Here is a 26076-nt window from a genome sequence, read left to right on the forward strand (position 1 = left end):
TGCGAGACCACTTTTGGAAGGAATTTAGGATGCGGCCTTAGTTGCACCTTATCCTTATGAAAAACTGTATAAGGGGGTTCCGAAGTGAGGGCCCTCAATTCCGATACCCTCCTGGCCGATGTGATGGCCACGAGAATTGCCACCTTCCACGAAAGATGTGTGAGGGAGCAAGCGGCTAGGAGTTCAAAGGGGGGCCCCATGAGCTTAGTTAGGACCACGTTCAGATTCCACGCGGGGACTGGTGGGCGCGAATAGGGAAACACCCTCTCCAGTCCCTTGAGGAATCGGGCTATTGTGGGGTTGGAGAACACTGACACTCCCAACTCCCCCGGATGGAACACCGATATGGCAGCCAGATGCACTTTAATTGAGGCGGGGGCGAGCCCTTGATGCTTGAGGTGCAGTAAGTAGTCCAGAATTGATGGGACTGAGGCCTGCAGAGGCTGTATGTGCTGAGGCTCGCACCAGTGGGAGAACCTCTTCCATTTGGCCAGGTAGGTTGCTCTTGTGGAGGGCTTCCTACTACCAAGGAGAATTTGCTGGACCTGGTGGGAGAACCTGTGTTCCGCATCATTCAGCCAGAGAGATACCACGCCGTGAGATGTAGCGACGGTAGGTTCAGGTGGAGCAGGCGACCCCTGGCCTGTGTGACGAGGTCGCGATGGAGGGGGAGGGTAATCAGGACAGCTATGGACAATTCCAGCAGGGTCGTGAACCAATGCTATCGTGGCCACGCCAGGGCGATGAGGATGATTGTCGCCTTGTCCCTGCGGGTCTTGAGGAGGACCTTGTGGATGAGCAGGAACGGAGGAAAGGCGTACCTCAGGCTCCCTCCCCACGGAATCGTGAAGGCATCTGCCAACGACCCCGGGCTGAGGTTCTGGAAAGAGCAAAACTGAGGGCATTGTCTGTTGTCCTTGGTGGCGAATAGATCCACCCGGGAAAACCCCACCTCTGGAAGATTAAATGCAGGATGTCCCGCCTCAAAGCCCATTCGTGCATGTGGTAGGATCGGCTGAGGCGGTCTGCTAACCTGTTTTGGACTCCTGGGAGATACGCTGCGATTAGATGGACCGAATGGGCTATACAGAAGTCCCATAGGCGGAATGCCTCGTGACAGAGGGGAGAGGACCAGGACCCGCCCTGCTTATTTATGTAGAACATGGCGGTAGTGTTGTCCGTCAGAACTGACATGCTGTGACCTCCCATGGTGGCGTGGAAGGTCTGACAGGCGAGGCGAACCGCCCTCAGCTCCTTCAGATTGATGTGAAGCAACCTGTCTTCCCTGAACCACAACCCCTGGGTCCGCAGTTCCCCCAGGTGCGCCCCCCAACCCAGGTCCGATGCATCTGTTACTAACGTCAGAGTGGGTTGTGGGGCAGCGAAGGGGATCCCTTTGCAAACCTGCTGTTGATCGAGCCACCAGCGGAGGGAGCTTAATACCCGAGCCGGGATCGTCACCACCAGGTCCAAGGGGTCTCTGTAGGGGCGATATGTTTGGGGTAGCCACAACTGCAATGGCCTGAGCCTTAGGCGGGCATGTCTGATTACGTGTGTGCAGGCTGCCATGTGCCCCAGGAGCTGCATGCAGCACCTTGCCGTAGTCGTGGGAAATTGCTGGACGGAGCTTACGACCCCTTGAATGGCCAAGAACCGCGACTCTGGAAGACTTGCCCACGCCGTCACCGAGTCCAGGACTGCACCTATGAAGTCCAGTCTCTGCGTGGGAATTAGCATGGACTTGGGCACGTTGACCAGTAGGCCGAGCCTGCCGAACACCTGTAAGGCCACGTCACGGGGGAGCGGACCTCGGCCTCTGACCTGCCCGCGAGGAGCCAGTCATCCAAGTACGGGTACACGTGCATCCTTCTCTTCCGAAGAAAGGCTGCTACCACGGACATGCATTTCGTGAACACTCGTGGTGCCGTTGCTAGGCCGAAGGGCAGGACTGTAAATTGAAAATGGCGCCGGTTGATGGTGAAGCGCAGGAACCGCCGGTGGGCCGGGCGGATGGCGATGTGAAAATATGCATCTTTCATATCGAGGGCAGCGTACCAATCCCCCGGATCCAGGGATGGGATAATAGTTCCAAGGGAGACCATACGGAAACGTGTTCTGACCAGAAACTTGTTTAGTCCGCGCAGGTCCAAAATGGGACGGAGGCCCCCTTTTGCCTTGGGAATCAGGAAATACCTGGACTAGAATCCTTTTCCCCTTAGATCTGGTGGGACCTCTTCCACTGCTTCCACTGTGAGGAGGGTCTGCACCTCCTGCATGAGAAGTTGCTCGTGAGAGGGGTCCCTGAAGAGGGACAGGGAAGGAGGATGGAAGGGAGGGGGCGAGGAGAACTGAAGGGTATAGCACACCTTCACCGTGCGCAGGACGCAGCGGTCCGATGTTATGTGCGACCATGCACGGTAGAAATGGGACAGGCGGTCCCTGAAACATAGAGGTGGATCCGGAATGGAATGTGGTACGCTGTCCTCGAGCGTAGCTTAAAAAGCCTGGTTTACTTCCTGGCTGCGGCTTGCCTTGGCCATAACCTTGGCCTTGGTTAGGCGTATTGTTACGTCACCGCCTGTTATCTCTGCCATGATGGCGGTACGGTTCTTGCCGAGGACGAGGGTGGCTGGGGCTTAAAGGGTTTCCGCTGTGTCACTGGGGTATGCATTCCCAACGACTTTAGGGTTGCTCGCGAGTCCTTGAGGCTATGTAGCCTGGCATCCGTTTGATCTGAAAACAAGCCTGACCCTTCAAACGGAAGGTCCTGCAGGGTGGTCTGCACCTCTGGCGGAAGGCCTGAAGCCTGTAACCATGCCGAGCGCCTCATCACTACCCCTGACGCGATTGTCCTAGCAGCTGCGTCAGCGGAGTCAAGGGAGGCCTGCAACGAAGTTTTGGCCACCGCCATCCCTTCGTCCACTAGGGCTGTGAACTCTGGTTGTGCGTCCGGAGGCAGGGATTCTTTAAACTTGGAGACTGATGCCCAAGAATTAAAGTTGTGTCTGTTCAGAATCGCCTGCTGATTAGCGATCCTCAGCTGGAGGCCCCCAGGCGAGTAGACCTTCCTCCCGAACAAGTCCAAGCATTTCGCCTCCTTGGCCTTGGGTGCAGGGGCTTGCTGGCCATGACGCTCTCGTTCGTTGACCGCAGAGATTACCAGCGAAAAAGGAGACGGGTGCGAAAAGAGGAAGTCAAACCCTCTAGATGGGGCGAAGTATTTCCTCTCCACGCCCCTTGCAGTCGGTGCACTGGAGGCCGGTGTTTGCCATACCGTTTTGTAGTTAGACTGGACCGTCCTTATAATCGGGAGAGCGATTCTGGAGGGGCCTTCCGGGCTCAGGATGTTGACCATGGGGTCCTCCTGCTCTACGGTCTCCTCTGCCTGCAAGCCCAGATTGAGGGCTACATGGCGGAGCAGGTCCGGGTGCGCCCGATGATCAATCGGGGGAGGCCCAGACACTGTTGTGCCCGCCACGGCTTCGTCCGGCGAGGAGGAAGAGGTCGGGGCCTTTTGCCCATCTTCGCCTTCCTGCAACACGTCATCGATTGGTTGCTCCTCTGGGGCCTGTCCCACGGCGTGGGACTGAGACGGTACCGTGCTCGGTGCCGAGTCCACTCCTGCGGTCTGGAGATCGTTGCCTCCTTGCGAGAGGGCGGGCGGTACTGCGAAGAGCGGGACCGGTACCCTGATGGCCCAGATCTCGAGGCCCTGGATGGGGGGCCTTGCTGGTGGTAGGCCCAGGGTGCCCAGAATGGCCATTGGCCTGGCTGGCCCCATTGAGGATGACAAGAGGCTTCGTAGTTTCTACTGGCCTGTGTCCTGTGGGCATACCCGCCGTACCAGTCTCCGACACCACGGACGGTGATCTTGAAGGCCACGGCGGTGCCGTGGGACGGTGCCTCGGTAGTAGAGTAGTGTCTCCGTGACCGGGACCTGGAGTAGCGTCTCGCCGATCTGGACCTGGATCGGTACCGGTGACCACGGGACCGGGAACGACTACGGGTGGTCGGTCTCGGGGATCGTGTAACCGACGCGTCCTGGTGCCGACTCGAGTATAGCTGCTGGGTCGGTGCCGTCCGCTTATTGAGGCCCGACGGCTGTAGTGCTTTCTGCGCAGAGGGCAACTAGGAGTCCACCGAGGCGGAACTCGACCGGGACCAGTGCCGTGAATGGTGCCAAGATGGCGACCGTGATGGGCGCACCATTGCCGGCTTGTCTCGGGATGGCAGTCTCGGCGGAGCGTCCTTAGTTTGTGGAGGGCCCTCAATGGACAATTCAATGAGGTCCTTTGCTGCCTCAAATGTGTCCGGAGTGGAGGGCTGTTCCAAGAGCTCCTCCAGCCCTTCCCCCTCACTCGACGCGCCTATCCCGGGGCTCGACGGGCCTTTCGGTGCCGGAGCCACTGACACCGGGACCTGTGCCGGGGCCCTAACGGCCTTAGGCGCACTCGAGGTCTTCGCTGGCGCTGCTCTCTTAGGCGGGGAGCGTCCTCGGGCCTTGGGTTGGCCCTTTGATTTCGGCGGCGAAGACGACCGGTGCCGTAAGTGTCCTCGCTGAATCGGTGCCGTGGGCTTCGGGTGTCCCGCTGGCGCCGGGTCCCGGATCGATGCTGGGGCGCTCCGCACCGAGGCAGATGGTGCTGTCGAAGTGGAGGGCTGCTTAAGGCAAAAGTCTCTTTCTTTCTTAGTCCTGGGCTTAAAGGCCTTACAGATTTTGCAGCGCTCTTTTTGGTGTGTTTCCCCCAGGCAACGGAGACACGAGTCGTGAGGGTTGCTCAATGGCATAGGCTTACGGCATGTGGCACAAGCCTTGAAGCCTTGGGCGTGCGGCATGCCCCGCCGCGCAGGGCCGGTGCCGGGGTTGACCAAACACCTACCACGAGAGCTTAGGTACTTCTAAAGAACTGTTAACTACTAGCTTAACACTAACAACTAAAGAACTGATAACTGTGAAGATAACACTAATGACTATGCTAAGGGACACTCTCAGACGAGAGACAGAGTTGTTCCAACGCCGCCACGGACGGTAAGAAGGAACTGAGGGGGTCGGGCCTGCAGGGATATATATACCCTAGAGCTGGCCCAACGGGAGCCGCTAAGGGAAAAAGTTTCCAACGTCCATGCATGCGGCGCGCGCACACCTAATGTGTAATGGACGTGAACAATCACTCGAAGAAGAATAACTTTACAGGGTAATCAAACTTAAAGAGCCCAGAGGAACCCCCTCTAGCCTTAGGTTCAAAGTTACAGCAAACAGAGGTAAACACCCTAGCAAAAGGTACATTTACAAGTTGAGAAAACAAAGATAAAACTAACACGCCTAGCCTGGCTGTACTTACAAGTTTGAAATATGAGCGACTTGTTCAGAAAGATTTGGAGAGCATGGATTGATGTCTGGTCCCTCTTAGTCCCAAGAGCGAACTCCCCCCAAAACAAAGAGCACAAACAAAAGCCTTCCCCCTCCAAGATTTGAAAGTATCTTGTCCCCTTATTGGTCCTTTGGGTCAGGTGTCAGCCAGGTTACCTGAGCTTCTTAACCCTTTACAGGTAAAAGGATTTTGGAGTCTCTGGCCAGGAGGGATTTTATAGTATTGTACACAGGAGAGCTGTTACCCTTCCCTTTATAGTTATGACAGTTGGATATTAGGAAAACCTTTTTCACTAAGAGGGTGATGAAGCACTGAAATGGGTTACCTAAGGAGGTGGTGGCATCTCCTTCCTTAGAGGTTTTTAAGGTCAGGCTTGACAAAGCCCTGGCTGGGATGATTTAGTTGGGAATTGGTCCTGCTTTGAGCAGGGGGTTGGACTAGATGACCTCCCGAGGTCCCTTCCAGCCCTGATATTCTATGATTCTACGTCACTGCAAGCCAAAAGCGGCGAGAAAGTCTCCGTGCTTCCCTCTGTCATATGCCAATAGACAGAAGAGAATAGGGAAGAGAGAATTCTCCCTTTGGAACAAGCCAAAACATTTGTGGTTTCTGTTGCATAAATCCACACTTACAGCCAATGATGACAGCATCTCCTGAGTCTCCCCTACATAGGTGCTCACAAGAACATAAAAATGTCCATACTGGGACAGACTAAAGGTCCAGCTAGCCCTCCATATCCTGTCTTCCGAGAGTGATCAGTGCCAGATGCTTCACGCATATGTGCAGGAAGTGTAGAAGTCACCACCTGCCCCAGGGTTCACAGGACAAGTGTGATTTTCCAGACTGTGTCTCAACCCATAGGATCATTTCAGAATACAACCTGATGACAATGTTGCATCACGTCTGGTAAGAGGCCTTATCAGAGTACACAGAACAACCATATGGGACTTACCTGGCTCCACCACCTCCGAGCACTAGGGCTACAGCATTTCCAGTCAAAACACGGGCTAGTCGAGAGAAGTCAGAGTGACGGTCTGGTGGTTTCTGAAATACTCGTTCATACATTTCTATCTGCAGGGCAGAGAAAGGGCAATTTAGAGCATGGTTTATCACACATGTGCAATGCACCATTAGGAAGTAGGTAGACATAGCTAGATTAAAGCTAACACTGTAACAATAGCCAAATCTTCACTACCATTGTTACCTGTGCTAGCTTGATTCAAGTGAAGGAATAACTGTAGCACGGGTAGGATCCCCATGCTGGCTTTAATCTAGCCACCACTAGATGCTCTCTTCATGGCAGTCCAGAACCACAAGCCACCGTGTTAGCACTCTGCCTTAGCAAGTGTGAGCATGAACTTTGCTGGAGATTAGCATGTGTGTCAGCTCCCTGACACTGCAGCCTGTCTGCCTTGCCAGCCAACTCCTCAACACTCTACCAATCTAAACCCTGTCTTGCAGGTAACAATCAGTGACTTCCCAATTCCTAAGTTCCCCAGACACATCTCCATGGAGCATGCTGTCCCTCTCACTAGACACTCATAGAAGTTAAGTTCCCTGTCTCCAAAGAGACACAGCACACACCAGTCTGCTAGCTTAGCTAAAGACTCACATTGACTTCAATATAACAGTACTGAGATGATTTATAGTACAACTAAGAACAGAGATGTAAGTGATACTTAGCAAGAGAAAATAGACAGGCATGGCTACTAACAAAACAATATGAAACATGCTTTCCAATGTCTACTACTAACTTTACCTAAACAGCTTTCTCATTTACCTCAAGCCACCAGCATCTCCAATCCTTCTGGCAAGAGGATCCAATGTTCACAGAATCAGAGGGTGCTGTCTCTTTTGTTCCCTAAATGATGGTCTCCTTATATTTCCCCAAAGTCCACTGTCTTTCCTCAAGAGCCAGAAAGACTTCCTGGGGATACAGACTCTGTCCCCTAGCGTGCTCACTAAGCTATCTTCCCCTTGTTAACTTGATTGCTGTGATTATCTTACATGTACATGTGCTTTCATTGTCCTCTGCCTGCAAGCAAGCCGGACAGACTGGTCAATGCACATTCCTTTGTCTAGGGTAGACTGGGTTTATGCACTGCCGTCCAAACACATCTGAAGAACATACTTCCAGCACATACATAATTCATTACACACAATGCATCACCAGTTTACATACAATACTGTACATGATATCCTTTGGATACATATTATGACGACAGTGTGTTGGGTTTCTGAGTGTGTCAGGCCTGACAAAAGTTACTGTATAGTGGGCCCCCTGCCAGAGGGCATGAAGGGGCTCTTGGGGGTCACACACAAGTAACAACACAAGTGAAGACATGATGGCACAGGCTTGTACTTGGGGCAGCTAGCCTAAGTACAGGCCCACCAGGGACCTTGGATACATCCTCAGGTTGCTAACCTGTGCTGAAGCCTGTGCCACTGGTCTTCACTGCTATTGTTACCCGGGCTAGTTTTCATCTTGTTCCATCTACGCATGCTACAATTACATCTTCACTTGCAGCTATGGTATACTCTAAATGAGGAAGCTGCCCTTGGGAGGAAGATCATGTGTGTTTGAACAGAGACTTCATTCTTCAAGAAGCTACCAATTATCACCACTAGGAACATTCCTGTCCTGGACAGGGACCTGGATTTGTAGAGCTTCAATTGTTCAAAATAGTAACAAATGTCTAATTTCACTAACAATAACATGCCTTAACCACTTCAAGTGTCCCTGAAAAACAATCCTACAAGCAACCTAGGGGCACACTATATATCTCCTCTTCCCAGACCTTTTACATGCCTTCAATTTGTACACTTTTCTATATCTTCCACATTTTCTATATCTGTATATCTGCTTCTTAGTATCTGTGGAACAATGCCTGTGTCCACCACTGCTTGGATCCTCATTCAGACCTTCATCTCCTGTTGCCACAGTTCTTACAATAATTTTCAATATAGGCTCACCAAGTTCAAAGTCTCTAGTATGTGCATGGTACTGCTAACCAATTTCACACTTGTACAAATAAGTGCAACAACTTTACCCCAACCTCAAATTCTCCGCATTCGTTTCAGAACACTGCTCCAAGGTCAGGCACCATCAGCCTACCCTGTCCTTGCCCCTCTTCTCTGCTCCTCCCGTCGCTGAATGTTTGCCTCCATTCCTTCATACTGTCTTGCAACTGCCCAGGCAAGCACCACCTTGTCTGCAGCTCCAACTGCACAGAAAAACTCCCCTGTTCCTTTGCTTCATCAGCTCTCTTCCATTTCTTTTTATCTGAAAATCTCTCCCCTCCCCTGCATGTATCTTTCCATTCCTTTTTTCCCTCGGCCATTTATTATTTAACTCTGGGAAGCACCTGGAGATGCCTTTGACATGGAAGACATTACACAAATTAAAGTTGCTTTAATTTTATGACAAGCACAGTGCAGCTGGGATATTGCAAACCTCTCTTATCACTTACGCAAATCTCACTCATCTGGATCAAGGTTCTGTTCCCAGAAAACAAAGGAACTAATAAATAGTGGGTTCAGGTAGTGGGGGAAGCCTGCTTGCTGGCTCTCTAATTACCTGGCAAAGGGTTGCCCAGGGAGAAGGGGGCTCTCAGTATCTAGAGCCAAGGAAGCTACGGATACATTGAAAGCACTTTTGTACCCAGCATCTATTCAAAGAATTTTAGGGTATCTTTACATTGGAATAAAAGACCCGTGGCATAGCCACAGCTGGCCTGGGAGTCAGGGCTATGGCTGGGCTGGAGCAGAGCTGGGGGCAAAGTGGGGCTGGGCTCCTTAATTGAATTGGCTCGTTAGCACTGACCCCCCACTTGGTAAGGCAACTCCCATCTTTTCATGTGCTATGATATATATATTCTATTTACTGTATTTTTCACTCCATGCATCTGATGAAGTGGGTTTTAGCCCACAAAAGCTTATGCCCAAATAAATTTGTTAGTCTCTAAGGTGCCACAAGGACTCCTTGTTGTTTTTCCTGGTATCTTAATAGCTCACCATATGTCCCATGTGGTTTGTTTACTGTATTTGTTCAGCTCTCAATATTTCAGGACAAAACAACCCTAAGTTATCAGACAACTCCAAAAGTAAAATCTTTCACATAAGAAATGGTTACTCACCCTGTGCAGTAACTGTGGTTCTTCAAGATGTGTGTCCCTATGGGAGCTCCAATCTAGGTGCGCATTGACTGGAGATATTTCATAGCAGTGTCCGTGTCACCTGCACATGTGTGCTAGTCAGTCTTGTGCCCTGTGCCGTTGTTATAGAACTGCCCTCAGTTCCTTCTCTACTGCCAAGCTCCACAGCAGAGAACTCTGAAGCAGAGGGGAAGGAGGACAGGTAGTGGAGTGCCTGTAGGGGGCCACATCTCGAATAACCACAGTGATTGCACAGGATGAGGAACTATTTCTTCTTCCAGCAGTGTCCCTTTGGGTGCTGCACTCTAAGTGACTTCTGAGCAGTTCCCTCTAAGATGGGGGAGACTTCAGAGTACAGTACCAAAGAAAGTACAGCCAAACCAAACACAGTATCAGCAGCAGAGTTGTGAGTTATAGCATTCTGTTAGGTGAGCAAGTGGTGGCCTTACGTATTTCAATAATGGGCACGTTCTTGAGGAATGCCATAGATGTGAAAATGGACCTAATAGAATGAGTGCATATATTCAAAGGTGTTTGAATATTGAAAGATTTGTAGCAAGAATTAATACAGGCTGATCTCCACTTGGAAAGCTTTTGATTAGAGATTACAGACCCTTTTGACTATCTGCTACTGAAACAAATAACTTGTGGGTCGTTCTGAAGGACTTTGTCCTGTCCAGATAGAAGGCCTGTCCTGACTTCATGGGTGTGCAGCAGTGCCTCCTGGTTATCTAGATGTAGTGTGGGGTGGAAAACAGGCAGGTAAATGGGTTGGTTAATATGGAACTCATAAGAAACTTTGGGTAAAAATTTTGAGGGGGTTGCAGCATGGCCTTGTCCTTAAAAACTACTGTGAAAGGGGGGCATGTAATCGGGGCTCCTAGTTCCTCAACCTGCTGTGCCAACATGATGGCTATCAGGAATGCTGTCTTCATTGATAAATGGAGCAGCGAGCAGATAGCTGTTGGTTCAAACGGGGGTCTTGTGAAGCATTTAAGGACTCGACTGAGGTCCCAAACAGGAGTAGGGCATTGGACTGGCTGAAGAATCTCGCTGTGGTTGGGTGGGCAAAGACGGAATAACCCTTTATTGTGGGGTAGAAAGCCGTGATGGCTGCCAGGTAAACTCTTATGGAGCTCATCGAGAGTCCCAAGCTTTTTAGAGTTAGGACATAGTCCAGTATATCCAGCAGCAATGAGGTCATTGGTGGCATATATTTGAAGTCACACCAACAGACAAATCTCCTCCATTTTTGAGAGTACGTGCAGCGAGTGGACTGCTTCCTGCTGTGCAATAGTACTAATTTTACATCCTCTGAGCAGGTTGCCTCTAATCCCATGAACCATCAACCATGGTTTGAGACAAAGCACTGCGAGATTGGGGTGAAGGATCATCTCGCTTTCCTGGGAGAGGAGATGAGGAGCAGCGTGGAGAGTGATTGAGAGCAAACGGCCAGCTGAATCAGGTAAGAAATCTGGGCCAGGTCGGAACTCTTAGGATGACTCTGGCTTTGTCCTTTTTTATTCTGAGCATAACTTCGGTACCAAGGAAGCAGAGGTGCTCTTCTTGCCACCTCGGTCTGCTAACAGTGCAATCTCTCCAGACCAAGGCTTTGTCATCTTTCAATCTAGTGATGCCCTGGTATCGGAGGAACCAGTTGCCTTGCGGGTAACCTGACTGGAGAGCATATGGTGCCTTAATGGTTCAAGACACTGACAACCTTGGTTTTTTTGAGGTAGATTCTCTACCTGATGATCCAGGGGCATGGGCCTTTAAGGAATTATGAGAGGAGTCTTGGGTCTTCCTCTTAGTGACCCAGAGATATGGGACTCCAATATTGTGGAGACAGCAGATTTGCTCAGAGACCAGAGTACAGGGGGTGTCCCTTGGCATGGGTCAGAAGCTGGGCATAGAGAGCTCTCCATCATGAGGAAATGAAGTTTTATCTCTATGTTTTTCCAGGCTCTTGATTTCAGCGCCAGACAGATGTAGCTTTCCTGGGCAATGTGCAATTCCCCCATGTCAACATATGCAGCGGGAGTATCCGTCACTTACCGGGATCACCTCCTGGCATAACAGACAATGTTTGAAGCTGGGAGAACCAGGCATAACTACTATCTAGTATCCATAATATATAACACATATGAAAGAAAAATAAACATTTTTTTTAAACTAGGACGCTTAAACTACTACTACTTACAACTAATTAGTCACATGCTAAGAGCTACTAAGGGTAGGTCTACATTATGGGGCTAAGTTGACCTTAGTTACGCAACTCCCCCTACATGAATAATGTACCGGAGCTGACGGGAGACCAATCAGTGGTCGATTTAGCGGGTCTTCTTTAGGTGGATCGACTGCCGTGCATCAATCCCCTGGTAAGTGGAAACAAGCCCTTAGACTATCTATTAGCACAAGAAATGAGGACAAGTTGAGGAAATCTCAATGGGAACAACTGCCAGAGCTCCATCTAAGGTTGAGGTGGTTGAGGAACTGAGGGTGCTTCACCCACGCAGTACTATATAACAACGGCATGGGGCACGAGGCTGACTAGGGCACACATGCAGGCCAAACGGACATTGCTGTGATAAATCTCTAATCAAAGGCGCAGGGGGTGCTAGAAAACCTAGAGTGGAGCACCCGTAGGGACACTACTAGAAGAAAAACAGAAGCTTTCATTCATGCATTAACACTTTCCCTCCCACCCAGAATAGAAGAACTCAAGCATCTGATAAAAACATGAAGAGAAACAGCAGATGCACCTGTTTCACAGCAAAATGAGCAATTGGAAGGTCCTGCTAAACACCTTCAACTCTGGGCTGATGAGCCAACACAACAGATCTCCACTAATTAATTACTGAGATTAGTAAGATTCTTGAGTTTCCTCCTGATGAAAAACTGCAGCATGCAAGACATAAACAAAAGCAGATGATGCTTCCATAAGCTGCATTCAGAGTTCATAAGCCAAAAGGGTGGAAGGCAGAAAAATGGTGCATGTGGACAGCAGTAATCACAGACATGATGTTACTACGATATTAAGAGTCTGGGCTTTAATACAAGCAATGATTTTAATGCCAGTGCTGTCAACAGTTGCACTTGCACAACTGGTACTGTCTGCATGTAGGAGGTAAAGATCATAGAAATATTATGACACACATCTGATGGGTGGTTTTCTCCTAGAAGATCAGGAGGCAGATCAAAGCTGTTCATATTGCAGTGTCGAAGACCCACTCACAAACCCCCACCCAGAAGGCTGTAATTTACACAGCTAAAAATAATGCAAGTTCCTTTTTAAAATATAAGAAAATTGAAGTGTGTACATTTGTTTCCCTCTAAGAATGTTTACATGTTAGCATTAATGCTGGCCAATGCAGGGTGGGCCACAGATAGTGCACAGGCATAACTGAAGACAACTAACTTACAGGCAAAAGCCAAATATTTCTCTTCTTCATTGATATGTTCCCTAATCCCTTACAGACACAATGCAATTAGGAACAGACCCAGATGGACCTACAAGACCCATCCAAGCAGCAACAGATGAGGGGGGTTGGCCCTTAATCAGTGGCTCTGAATCTTGTATGTGGCAGCAGAGATCCATATGAGAGAGGTCAATCGAAGACATGTAGTCTCCCGGGTGAACAGGTGCCAGAATAGATAACAGTGTACCCACCAAGAGCTAGAGCCTGCTCAAGGATTTCAGGTTCCCAACTGCTCTGAAGCCTCTGATTTTGTGTGTGTGTGTGAATCTATGAAAAAAATACATTCCATAGAAAGTTATGGATGGGAGAACGTGCTTTATAGCCCTGATATTCAGACGATGCTGCACGGCTCTTAGCATGGTGGCAGTGTCTGGGTAATCCTTTGACCCTGTAGCTTGTAAGTATCCTTGTCAGAGGATAGGAGCTAAAGGAAATTAAAGGTTGCAACCTCGGATGATTGTCTCTAGAACTCATTTGTCCATTATGGAGAACCATGTGGAGAGGGGGGTGAACCAAAGGACAAGAAGGCACAAACATGTCCTCATCCCTCCTTCCTAGTCATGGCTGACAGATTACGCCTTCAGACACAGAGAATTGGCTCAGCTTGTGTCACTAACAAAATCATTAAACAAACTGAGCAGGATTTTAATTTTCTTTTAGATGTCATAATCAGAATGTAGCCCACAAACCTGTTTCCTTCAACATTTCAAAACAAACCAATGTTAAGGGATGTTCGCTTCCATGGTATTTAAAGAGGGGACCTAGGTCAACAAACAAGCTAAGGGAAGGCTTGCCAGCCAAACCCAGGGAAATAACATTTTGCACTGTCACATTTTTCATCTATAAACAGGGACGCTGAGGCAAAGAGGATAAGGACAAAATATTAGGCCTATAACCCACATTTAGGTACTAAAGAGAGGTGGCCTAATTTTCAAAGTTGCAGAGCACTAGAAGCTTCCAGTGTAATCAATGGGATAGAACTGATCCCTAAATGAACAGCTAACTAGAGCTAACGCTCTCTCGCTCTCTTTCTAACACTACAGCAGTTTATCCACTTTAAAGATGGACCTGCCTGCAAAATAAGTTACAACTTCAACTAGGCAGAATCCCATGATATACAACCAAGCTTCACATTGATGCCATTTCCAATTGTTCTGACATTTTGTTACAAAACCTGGAGGCTGGGGGAATTTGTAAGAGAAACAGCTACGCGGCCTTCACTGTATTAAGGTGGCCACCAGTTTTGACCATATGTTTAAAAGGCTCCCTCTTCCACTGAGTTGAGAATGTGCAATTGCGCTGCATAACAAGATATGCACTGTGCAACTTCTTGGGAAAGACCAAGTCATGACATACCTTCCTCCCACCCAACCTCCTAAAAAACAAAACAAAAATAACATGAAGTATCCAAAAATGAACAGGAAGGAAAACATCAAATGTTGAACTCAACCACTAAGAAAATGCAACTAGTTGCAACTAACCATCAGAAAGCCTCATTCTTGTATTCCACAAAGAAATTCCTCAATTTATGCAGGACTTCAGCCTGCTTGGCTCTCTGCACCCTCTCCTCAAACACTGAGAGCCTTATGGTAACACTAAGGGTACATTTATACTTACCCGCTGGTTCAGCAGCCAGCAATCGATCCCGGAAGTGCTCGCCGTCGACGCCGGTAATCCTGCTCTCCGAGAGGAGTAGGCGGAGTCAACGGGGGAGCCTGCCTGCCGCGTGTGGACCCGCGGTAAGTACTTTTAAGTTCGAAGTAAGATACTTCGACTTCAGCTACGTTATTCACGTAGCTGAAGTTGTGTATCTTAGTTCGAACTGGGGGCTTAGTGTGGACCAGGCCTAAGGGCTTGGAACAGGGTGTACTGAGTCCGGCACTAACGCAGCACCCTGTCACTCTACCACCACCAGGCTATATTAATTGGGACCTAACTGGTAGTTGGCAGAGGAGACCAATTAACTGAATAGAAATACAGCTGAGGGGCTAACTGGGCAGAAGTACCCCCCAACAGCTAGGACAGGGTCGGGCAAACTTTTTCATCTGAGGGCCACTTTGGGTTTCCGAAATTGTATGGAGGGCCGGTTAGGGGAGGCTGTGCCTCCCCAAAAGCCAGGTGTGGCCCAGCCCCCACCCCCTATTCAACCTCCCCAGACTCCTGCCCCATCCAACCCCCCCGTTCCCTGTCCCATGATGGCCCCCCCGGGTACCCCTGCCCCATCCACCCCTCCCTGTCCCCTGACTGCCCCCAGACCCCCCGCCCCTGACTGCCCCCTGCCACCTTATCCAACCCCTCCTCTCATTCCTGACTGTCCACCTGGGACCCCTGCCCCCATTCAACCCGCCCTGTTCCCCGCCCTCTGACCGCCCCAACCCCTATCCACACCCCCGCTCCCTGACAACCAACCAGAACTCCCCTGCCCTCTATCCAACGCCCCTGCTCCCTGCCCCCTTACCGCACTGCCTGGAGCCAGCCACGCCACCACGCAGCACAGAACACCAGGTCAGGCTGTGGCCAGGGCCGGCTCCAGGCACCAGCGACGGAAGCAGGTGCCTAGGGCAGCCAATAGAAAGGGGCAGCAGTCCGTCCGTTATTGGGGCAGCACTTCGGCGGCAGCTCAAGCACCCCGTTTTAGTCTTCGGGGGAAATTCGGGCGCGAGTCCTTCACCCCGTCTCTTCCTCTTCGACGGCAGCTCAATTGGGTTTTGTTTAGTTTTTTCTTTTCTTTGCCGCTTGGGGCGGCTAAAAAGCTGGAGCTGCCCCTGGCTGTGGCGCAGTGAGCTGAGGCTGCGGGGGAGGGGGAACAGCAGGGATGGGGCTAGGGGCTAGCCTCCAGGGCCAGGAACTCAGGGGCAGGGCAGGGGAGTCCCGTGGGCTGGATGTGGCTGTAGTTTGCCCACCTCTGAGCTAAGCAGGACGGTAGTTCGGAGGGAGAACAGGAAGCTTTAAGAAAGGCTGAAGCAGGCAGGACTAGATGCTGCTACTACAGTTCTCTTCCCTAGAAGCAAGCAAGGAGGGCTGGCTACGGATGGAAAATAGATGTAAATAGCACTACTGGCTGTGGCCTGCTAGAATAATACAAGAAAACATGGTGGTGAAAGAGACCTAGGGTGAGTGCGGTCTGTGATTAAGGCCTGAAAGGACTCTCAGGGGGACCACCCCGTGACAGGGCTACATAACAGTTCAAGTGATCTCTCTCCTGCCATCCATCTCCACCCTCTGACAAACAGAGGCTAGGGACACCTTCCTTAGCCATCCTGGCTAATAGCCATTAATGGACTTAACCTCCATGAACTTATCCAGTTCTCTTTTAAACGCTGTTATAGTCCTAGCCTTCACAACCTCCTCAGGCAAGGTTGACTGTGTGCTGTGTGAAGAACTTCCTTTTATTTGTTTTAAACCTGCTGCCCATTAATTTCATTTGGTGACCCCTAGTTCTTGTATTATGGGAACAAGTAAATAACTTTTCCTTATTTACTTTCTCTACATCACTCATGATTTCATATACCTCTATCATATCCCCCCTTAGTCTCCTCTTTTCCAAGATGAAAAGTCGTAGCCTCTTTAATCTCTCCTCATATGGGACCCGTTCCAAACACCTAATCCTTTTAGTTGCCCTTCTCTGAACCTTTTCTAATACCAGTATAGCTTTTTTGAGATGAGGAGACCACATCTGTACGCAGTATTCAAGATGTGGGCGTAACATGGATTTATAGAAGGGTAATAAGATATTCTCCATCTTATTTTCTATCCCCTTTTTAACGATTCCTAACATCCTGTTTGCTTTTTTGACCGCCGCTGCCCACTGCGTGGATGTCTTCAGAGAACTATCCACGCTGACTCCAAGATCCTTTTTCCTGATTCGCTGAAGCTAAATTATCCCCCATCATATTGTATGTATAGTTGGGGTTATTTTTTCCAATGTGCATTACTTTACATTTATCCACATTAAATTTCATTTGCCATTTTGAAGTTCTTCACAGTCTGCTTTGGTCTTAACTATCTTGAGCAGTTTAGTATCATCTGCAACAGTTATACATATTCACTGGCTCCAACAGATCAAAACCCCTACATACATCCTTCAATCCCTAAATCAGCTGTAAACCAAGGATCTCTACTAGATTTCTACAATGAATTAGGTCCTCAATTAATGGAGACAATATCTTGGTAATACCTTTCCCAACTGCAGGTCACAGCATGATGCACTGACATTATCCCAGGTTATCTTTAATGAACAGTAAATGTGGTGCTAGGATTGAAAGTGCTGACAGAAGACCAACACACAGAGGCAGGTATCCTTACCAGCTTGGGCAGGCTTCTCCGGGAGAAGACTCGACGGGGACAGCGGAGGTGAAGATGAGCTGAGCACCAGCTTCTCATGTTGAGCCACTCCACAGTTCGGCAAGGGAGAGGCCCATCCTCTTTATGGAGCAGGATCAGCTGCTTCTGGGCTCGGACTGCTGTGTTCTCCAGCATCCTTTCTAGCTGAAGCACATTACACTCACACAGTCAGACATCCACTAGTACAGGGCCAATCTAACAGAGTACAGTATTTCTTACAAAAGTACACCACCTCTACTTTCCTCCACATTCCCATCTTGCTCCTCACGTCATCTGCATGTGCTGTGTAAATGTGCACACTAGGACGAATCGCACAAAGGTAATTTAGGCTAATATATTTTCACCTTCCTTTGCATTTATGTGGCTACTCTTAACAATGTTAGCTAGTTAATTTTTCCCTGCTTGAAGATTAGCAGGAACTTATAAAGAGCCGTTTAAAGTAAACAAGTTGAACACTATTTCCATAGGTTTCAGGGTAGCAGCCGTGTTAGTCTGTATCCTCAAAAAAACCAGGAGTACTTGTGGCACCTTAGAGACTAACAAATTTATTAGAGCATAAGCTTTCGTGGGCTACAACCCACTTCTTCAGATGCATATATATATATATTTCTTTGAACTCCTGGGACTTTGGGAAACCTACCACCTGCAATCTCTGTATACATCACCTCCCTGGCTTGTCTCAGCCTTGGACCAGAACTAGTGAGTAGATGGAGAATGGGAGTGCTGTAAGTTAAGCTATGATAATAATGAAAAGTAAAGAAGACAAGGAGGGAAGAATGGAAGAAGGAGAAAAGAATATTTGAAAAAAGTGTCCTCATGTAAAATAGGCTAAGAACACCCTAAGCAGCAGTAAGCATTTTTAAACCTTTACTTTTTATCAGCTTGGGAGTAGATTTCATTTTATATGAGCTTCGTATGTCCATCTTGTTTAGATGTACAGTAGGCATTATATGGAAATAGTCAAAAAAAACCAGGAGTTTTATTATTATTAATAATAATATATATATTATATATATAAATAAAAACTCCTGGTTTTTTTTTGACTATTTCCATATAATGCCTACTGTACATCTAAACAAGATGGACATACGAAGCTCATATAAAATGAAATCTACTCCCAAGCTGATAAAAAGTAAAGGTTTAAAAATGCTTACTGCTGCTTAGGGTGTTCTTAGCCTATTTTACATGAGGACACTTTTTTCAAATATTCTTTTCTCCTTCTTCCATTCTTCCCTCCTTGTCTTCTTTACTTTTCATTATTATCATAGCTTAACTTACAGCACTCCCATTCTCCATCTACTCACTAGTTCTGGTCCAAGGCTGAGACAAGCCAGGGAGGTGATGTATACAGAGATTGCAGGTGGTAGGTTTCCCAAAGTCCCAGGAGTTCAAAGAAACTTCCAGGGAGATGATAATGATAATGCACTATTTTATGCCCAAGGGGTATCAAATCCAAAGCCAGAACAAGGCCTCAGTCACACAATAGGTTGTTTTGCAATTTTGCCCCCCACCGTCAGATAAAAAGAAAGACATTCCGCACCTCTCCAACAGTGGGCTCCTGTTCTCCCAACCCTACTATTAAGATGCAGTCCGCCTGTCTGATACAGCGCTGTGTCCAAGGAGTAAGGGTGCTGTCAGACTGGTAGAGCACAATACGGTGAATATCTTCCTGCTGCCCCAGCCAGCTAGATAGCCTGTACTCATGGATACTGGGGGACACAAACAAACAAAACAATTATGATCAATTCACAGCAAGAATTCAGCCAGAGTGGAGGACTGAGCCCAGAGGGGAAATGTTGGAGGCTATAAACAGAAGCTGGGGTCACCCAAACATTTTTTAAATGGGACACGTCTAATGACTGAAAGGACTGAAATCTAACCTAGCTAAATATTCTTTTTTTTAAAAAACACTGTCTTCCTAATCATGGGAGAAGGGGGGAAATCTGTCCCTCCATCCACTGAACCTCTGCTAGAATCCCAGCTGCTCAGCTCCACTATCATCTTGGTATGGGAAAAGCCAGTCTGGAAAAAACAGAAGCCAAAACAAACCTTCCTCCATCCTCCGAGTTAAATGTGAGACACTCTTCATATGTGAATAAGAAATTCAATCCCTTAGAGTTCACGCACAGCCAAAGCACCCTCCCCGCAGCCCTCTCCCCTAGGAGGATGCTTTCGGTGCAGCTGAACCCCGGCCACTGCCCATATCTAAGAGTGCACGTTCCTGGGATTGTAATGTTCTCTGGGGTGCACAGCCTCAGAGCATGTGCACTTTGAATGCAATGCCACCAGAGAAGCTTTGCTCTGCAACAGGGTCTTCAAGAAGTGAAGGAGGAAGGTTGGCAGTTTTAATAGGGGTCATGGAGGAGGTGGAAGCCAGAGCCTCTTAGAAGGAAGTACAGACAGAAACATTTATAAAGTCTGGATCATCATCGACAAAATTTCTAAAACCTTCAGGGTTCGGCCACAACCTTAACAAATCCAGGGCTAAGCTACTCTGCCGTCATCACAGGCTTTGCAAAGAAGCAGCACTGTTCTTCTGCTTTACTCTTGTAAACTAGCAGGGTATTGCCATTTTCAGGAATCCTGTTCTCAGAACCAAAGCTGAGCTAGAAGGTCCAGTTGTAATGAGCCTTTACCAAAGTTGCTATTGTAGAATCAGGTAAGACCCAGGTTCTATACTCCCAGACAGGCCGGCTGGGTAAGGAGATTCACAAGCAATACACAATACTGGAAATTAAGCTATTTGAGCACAGAAGTTAAGCGAAAAGAAAGCCTAACACATTTATAACTGACAAGCTTGAGAAATTCCTCATATTTGGGTTCAGTCTATGTCTCAGCTAACATTTCCAGGCCATTTATTTTCCTGCTATTTGTTCCATTAAATACACACACACTGAAGAACCAGGATATGCCTCTACCTAACATTAATGAGACATTTCATGACATTTTTACAAATGAATGCAAAACATCCACTCATTCAAGAACTAGGATAATTAACCTGACACCTATTTCAAAAGCATATACTTGACAAGTGAAAAATGAGAGTCTGTGGAAAATAAAGTTTAAAAAAACAACTTAGCTCTATTTTAAAAAGGTTAGTATGCCTGACTTATTTTTTGATGGGAACGTAAATATTTTAGCAAATATTCCCCATGCTGAGTGTGTGATTTTTAGACAAGTGCATCTTGGGCCTTCCTTAGCATTGCTCAGTAAGTAGTGGGTCAAGGGAAATGGGTACCTGTCCAGTGCAGCAGAACCAAGCCGCTGTTTGATATTATCACTGGTGAGCAGCAAAGCAGGACCTAAGAAAATAAAAAATTGTTATACACAAACGCCTGCAGTTTGGTTACTGACAAGTCATTCAGAGAAAAAAGAACATACACACAACTTTATCAAAAGGCAGCATGAATCCACATTATTTCAAGTTCCTAAAGGACAACAGCACTGACACAGTGGTTCTCAACCCATGGCCAGCGGGCTGCTTGTGGCCCAATCAGTGCACAGCTGCGGCCCACGTGATATCCTTAGGGCCATACAGGTATGTATATTGTGTGGATGCAGCCCACATAACACATAGAAAGCTGTATATGCAGCCCACATTGGTAAACTGGTTGAGAACCACTGGACTAGAGTCAACGCAGAATAGAAGGGTCAGCTCCTGCAAACAGCTCTGACAAAGCACTTCCATAAAAGTACATAAAAGTTTGTTACAAGGAGGAGGGAGAAAAATTGTTCTGAATCTCTGAGGATAGGACAAGAAGCAATGGGCTTAAATTGCAGCAAGGGCGGTTTAGGTTGGACATTAGGAAAAACTTACTAACTGTGAGGGTAGTTAAGCACTGGAATAAATTGCCTAGGGAGGTTGTGGGTTCTCCTTCATTGTAGATTTTTAAGAGCAGGTTAGACAAACTCCAGTCAGGGATGGTTTACATAATACTTAGTCCTGCCATGAGTGCAGGGGACTGGACTAGATGAGCTCTCAAGGTCCCTTCCAGTCCTACGATTCATGTTAACCTACAATGACCCCCTACCATAAACTCCCCAAACCCCAGAGCTTTGCTAATGCACATCACTCCTGCCTAGAGCTGATCATGAAATTTTCAACAAAACAGTTTGAAAATGCAAATTTGTCAACACAGAAACTTTTTGCAGCCATATACCTGTTTATTTTATATTTGAAATTTCAGGTCAACATGAGAGAAAGAGAAAGCAAGAGAATTTATCTCATTCAATCCAGAGATTTCAACCTGGACATCCCACATCCCAGGTAAGTGCCCTGACCATCAACCAAGCTATCGCTGTTCTCCATCGTCACTGGCCAACCAGCCCATGTTGTTCTAAATCAGGCTGTTTGGCCGCCTAGGTCAGTCAATCTCCTCTTCTCTCAGGGGTGGAATCAAATACCCATGTTCTCCACCAGTTTGTAATAGTCTCTACTCAGGGTCTGATTGGGAAGCGTGGCCTAGTGGTCATGGCCACAACCCCAGACTGTCCAGGAGGTTGTGGGGAGGGGAGCCCGGGCCCTTCCACTCCACCAGGCTCTGACCCAGGGCCCTTTGGGCTACCAGTAACCTGGCAACCAAGGCTATTTAAGGCTGTCCTCCCTGGGCGTCTTCCTCTCGTCTCCTCCCCGGGGTCAGCTCAGTCCAAGGTCTTTGCCTGCTAGGAAAATCCAAATCAAAAAGAAACAAGAGGGAGTTGCCACTGTCCAGGGCCACAGGATACTTCCCTCTCTGCTTGTCTCTATGGAGGGTCCTCCCTTCCCTCACAGAGGGCCCCTTTGGGCAGCTGTGTTAGAGCCTTTAGGTTTCACTCTGCTCTGCTGGATCTATGGGCTGAAGGTCTGCTCACCTTTAGCGCTGCTAACCAACTGAGCTAATTCGCTGACTTTTCATTCCTCCAGCAGATGGAGCATTTGCTGCAGGTGTGGTGGTGCAGGGTTGGCTGAGCCCAAAATGAGCCCTTAAGCCCTTGTTGCTTAGTGTGGGGTTTGTACACCCCATCACGGTCCCTAAATCCATGACCTTGCACTTCGCACTATTAAATTTCATCCCATTTCTGTTACTCCAGTTTTCAAGGCCATCCAGATGGTCTTATATGACAGTCTGGTCCTCCTCCATATTGGCAATACCTCGCAACTTTGTGTCATCTGCCAATTTTATTAATACACTCCCATTTTTTGTGCCAAAGTCATTACAAAAATATTAAATAAGATGAGTCCCAAGGCCAGTCTGTGAGGAACTACACTAGTAACCTCCCTTCAGCCTGACAGTTCACCTTTCAGTATGACAGTGATTTTTGTGACATGAACAAAAATGTTGACCAGGTATGTGGATTAAAAGCATCAAAGACCTTTCTCGGTTGTGGAAACCCTGGTTTCTAAGAATGACAAGCTAAATCATCAACCTATTGAACCACCTAGCCCCCATAAGATGGGCACTGGGGGCCCCCTTCCACAGGCATTGGGGCCTCCCTCAGATGGAGTTCTAAAGATTTCCCTGTTCAATCCCCAACAAGGCTTTATTTCCAAGTCACCATCCTCCAAGCACAAAAAGACAGCAATGGGCAGTCCTTCACCGTATGTCAGTGTTGCTCCTAAATTGGACTATTGGGTCATAGTTAAGGTCTCGCACATGGACAGTAGAACAGCACCATTATGGCACTGAAGCAACATTTCAATGCACATAATTAATAAGATTTTTTTCTTGCTGCCATTTTAGTCAATATTTTTATTAGCTACTCTGTTTTATTAGTTGCAATAAATGTTGTAGGTGACAATGTTTTCCCACCAGAATAACTGCGCCTACACACTCAAGACACGAGAGAAATTCAAGGAATTAATCTCATGCTGAAAAGAAAGGTCCTCTCACATACTGAAAGAGATATTTGCTAAAATTTAGCAAAACATGAAATAAAAATCCCACTGCACTAACATTTTCCCGTTGTAAGCACTCATTTTATTGTTAATGCAAGAACAGAATCTATTAAAAATTATATGCTATTTCTTAATACATTAAAAAGCAGTATTGTTTAGTGCAGTGAGCAAGGTGCTGGAAACCAGGCACTGATGACTTTAATTCTGGTTCTGTCATAACTTGTTATATGGCCTTAGACAAGTCACACAGTTTCTCTATGTAACCCATAGAAACCACACGATGGTAAGAAAATGTTACAAGTACACAGCTAGGCACTGAAAAGATGGGAAATGACAATGGCAAAGTGGTGTGCACTTCCTTAACACTGCCTCTTTTAGCTTTAATTACGCACGATTAAGGCCCTACCAAATTCATGGTCCATACTGGTCAATTTCACGGTCAGAGGATTTAAAAAATAATAAACTTAATGATTTCAGCTATTTAAAGCTGAAATTTCATGGTGTTGTAATTGTAGGGGTTCTGACCCCAAAAGGCGTTGTGTGGGGTCAGAAGATTATTGTAGGGGGAGGTTGTGGTACTGCTACCCTTACTTCTGCACTGCTGCTTTCAGAGCTGGGCAGCTGGCCAGCAGCAGCACAAAAGTAAGGATGGACTGGTATGATATTGCCATCCTTCTGCATTGCTGCCTGCAGAGCTGGGCACTCAGTCAGCAGCTGCCACTCTCCGACTGTCCAGCTCTGAAGGCAATAGCACAGAAGTAAGAATGACATGGTATGGTACTGCCACCCTTACTTTTGTGCTGCTGCTGGTGGGGCACTGCCTTCTGAGCTGGGCGTCCGGCCAACAGCCACCGCTCTCCGGCCATCCAGCTCTGAAGGCAGCGCAGAAGTAAGGGTGGCAATACTATGACCCCCTAAAATAACCTTGTGACCTCCTGCAACTCCCTTTTGGGTCAGGACCCCCAATTTGAGAAATGCTGGTCTCCCCTGTGAAATCTGGTTAGTATAGGGTAAAAGCATACAAAACACCAGATTTCACAGTGGGAGATCAGATTTCATTATTGTTTATATTACAGTGAACCTCACTACAGGATTCCAATGTGCCAAAGTACTAAGGGATGGCATTTGAATATCCAAAAATAAGTGGTCAATTGTCCAGTCAAATATTGTCTAAAATGGTCAAATATTTTAAAGTGTTACTTTTTTTTTGTTAGTGTTCGAATAAATTAAGACTTTCTGCTCTCCAGTAGGCTTAGCCTTAGATAGATTCTTATTAGGGCTGTTGATTAATCGCAGTTAACTCATGCGATTAACTCAAAACAATTAATTGAGATTAAAAAAATTAAATGCAATTAATCGCAGTTTTAACCACACTGTTAAACAATAGAAGAGCAATTGGAATGTATTAAATGTTTTTCTGTATTTTCAAATATATTGATTTCAATTACAATGCAGAATACAAAGTGTACAGTGCTCACTTTATATTTTTTTATTACAAATATTTGCACTGTAAAAATGATAAACAAAAGAAAGTATTTTTCAATTCACCTCATACAAGTACTGTAGTACAATCTCTATCGTGAAAGTGTAACTTACAAATGTAGATTTTTTTTTTGTTACGTAACTGCACTCAAAAACAAAACAATGCAAAACTTTAGTTTTCACTCAGTCTACTTCTCCTTCAGTCAATCACTTAAGACAAACAAGTTTGTTGACATTTACAGGAGATAATGCTGCCCGCTTCTTACAACGTCACCAGAAAGTGAGAACAGGCATTCGCATGGCACTTTTGTAGCTGGCATTGCAAGATATTTACGTGCCAGATGTGCTAAACATTCATATGTCCCTTCATGCTTCGGCCACCATTCCAGAGGACATGCTTCCATGCTGATATAGCTTGTTAAGAAATAATGCATTAATTAAATTTGTGACTGAACTCCTTGGGAGAGAATTGTATGTCTCCAGCTCTATTTTACCTGCACTCTGCCATATATTTCTTGTTATAGCTGTCTCGGATGATGACTCAGCACATGTTCATTTTAAGAACACTTTTGCTGCAGATTTGACAAAATGCAAAGAAGGTACCAATGTGAGATTTCTAAAGATAGCTACAGCACTCGACCCAAGGTTTAAGAATCTGAAGTGCCTTCCAAAATCTCAGAGGGATGAGGTGTGGAGCCTGCTTTCAGAAATCATACCACCAAAAAAGAAAATCAACTGTCTGCTGGTGGCATCTGACTCAGATAATGAAAATGAACATGCGTCGGTGCACATTGCTTTGGATTGTTATCGAGCAGAACCCGTCATTAGCATAGACACATGTCCTCTGGAATGGTGATTGAAGCATGAAGGGACCTATGAATCTTTAGCACATCTGGCATGTAAATATCTTGCGATGCTGGCTACAACACTGCCATGAGAATGCCTGTTCTCACTTTCAGGTGACATTCTAAACAAGAAGCAGCCAGTATTATCACCTGCAAATGTAAACAAACTTGTTTGTCTGAGCGATTGACTGAACAAGAAATAGGACTGAGTGGACTTGTAGACTCTAAAATTTGACGTTTTATTTTTGAATGCAGTTTTTTTTTGTACATAATTCTACATGTGTAAGTTCAACTTTAATGATAGAAAGTGTACTACAGTACAAATGAAAATGTAGAAAACGTAGAAAACATCCAAAAATATTTAAATAAATGGTATTCTATTATTGTTTAACAGTGTGATTAATCGCGATTAATTTTTTTAATCATGATTACTTTTTTTTTTAATTGCTTGACTGCCCAAATACGTATACCTAATAGAGGAAAATGGAAAGGAGCATATACTCTGGCAAATCAAGTGTTAAAGTA

At 46.9% G+C, this 26076-nt stretch overlaps 1 protein-coding gene across 3 annotated transcripts in view; it reads right to left on the reverse strand.

The window, feature by feature from the left end:
* Positions 1 to 26076, reverse strand: part of PNPLA7 (patatin like phospholipase domain containing 7) — a gene marked incomplete in the record, with an annotated part of 370650 nt that overhangs the window by 124977 nt on the left and 219597 nt on the right. For all 3 annotated transcript variants that reach the window (XM_034793933.1, XM_034793931.1, XM_034793932.1), the window contains 4 exon segments: positions 6325 to 6443; positions 17311 to 17493; positions 18890 to 19058; positions 20588 to 20651. In XM_034793933.1, the coding sequence (XP_034649824.1) occupies positions 6325 to 6443; positions 17311 to 17493; positions 18890 to 19058; positions 20588 to 20651 (535 nt within the window).

The sequence above is a fragment of the Trachemys scripta genome, chromosome 17 (assembly GCF_013100865.1).
Source record: "Trachemys scripta elegans isolate TJP31775 chromosome 17, CAS_Tse_1.0, whole genome shotgun sequence".
Classification (NCBI taxonomy): Eukaryota; Metazoa; Chordata; order Testudines; family Emydidae; genus Trachemys; species Trachemys scripta.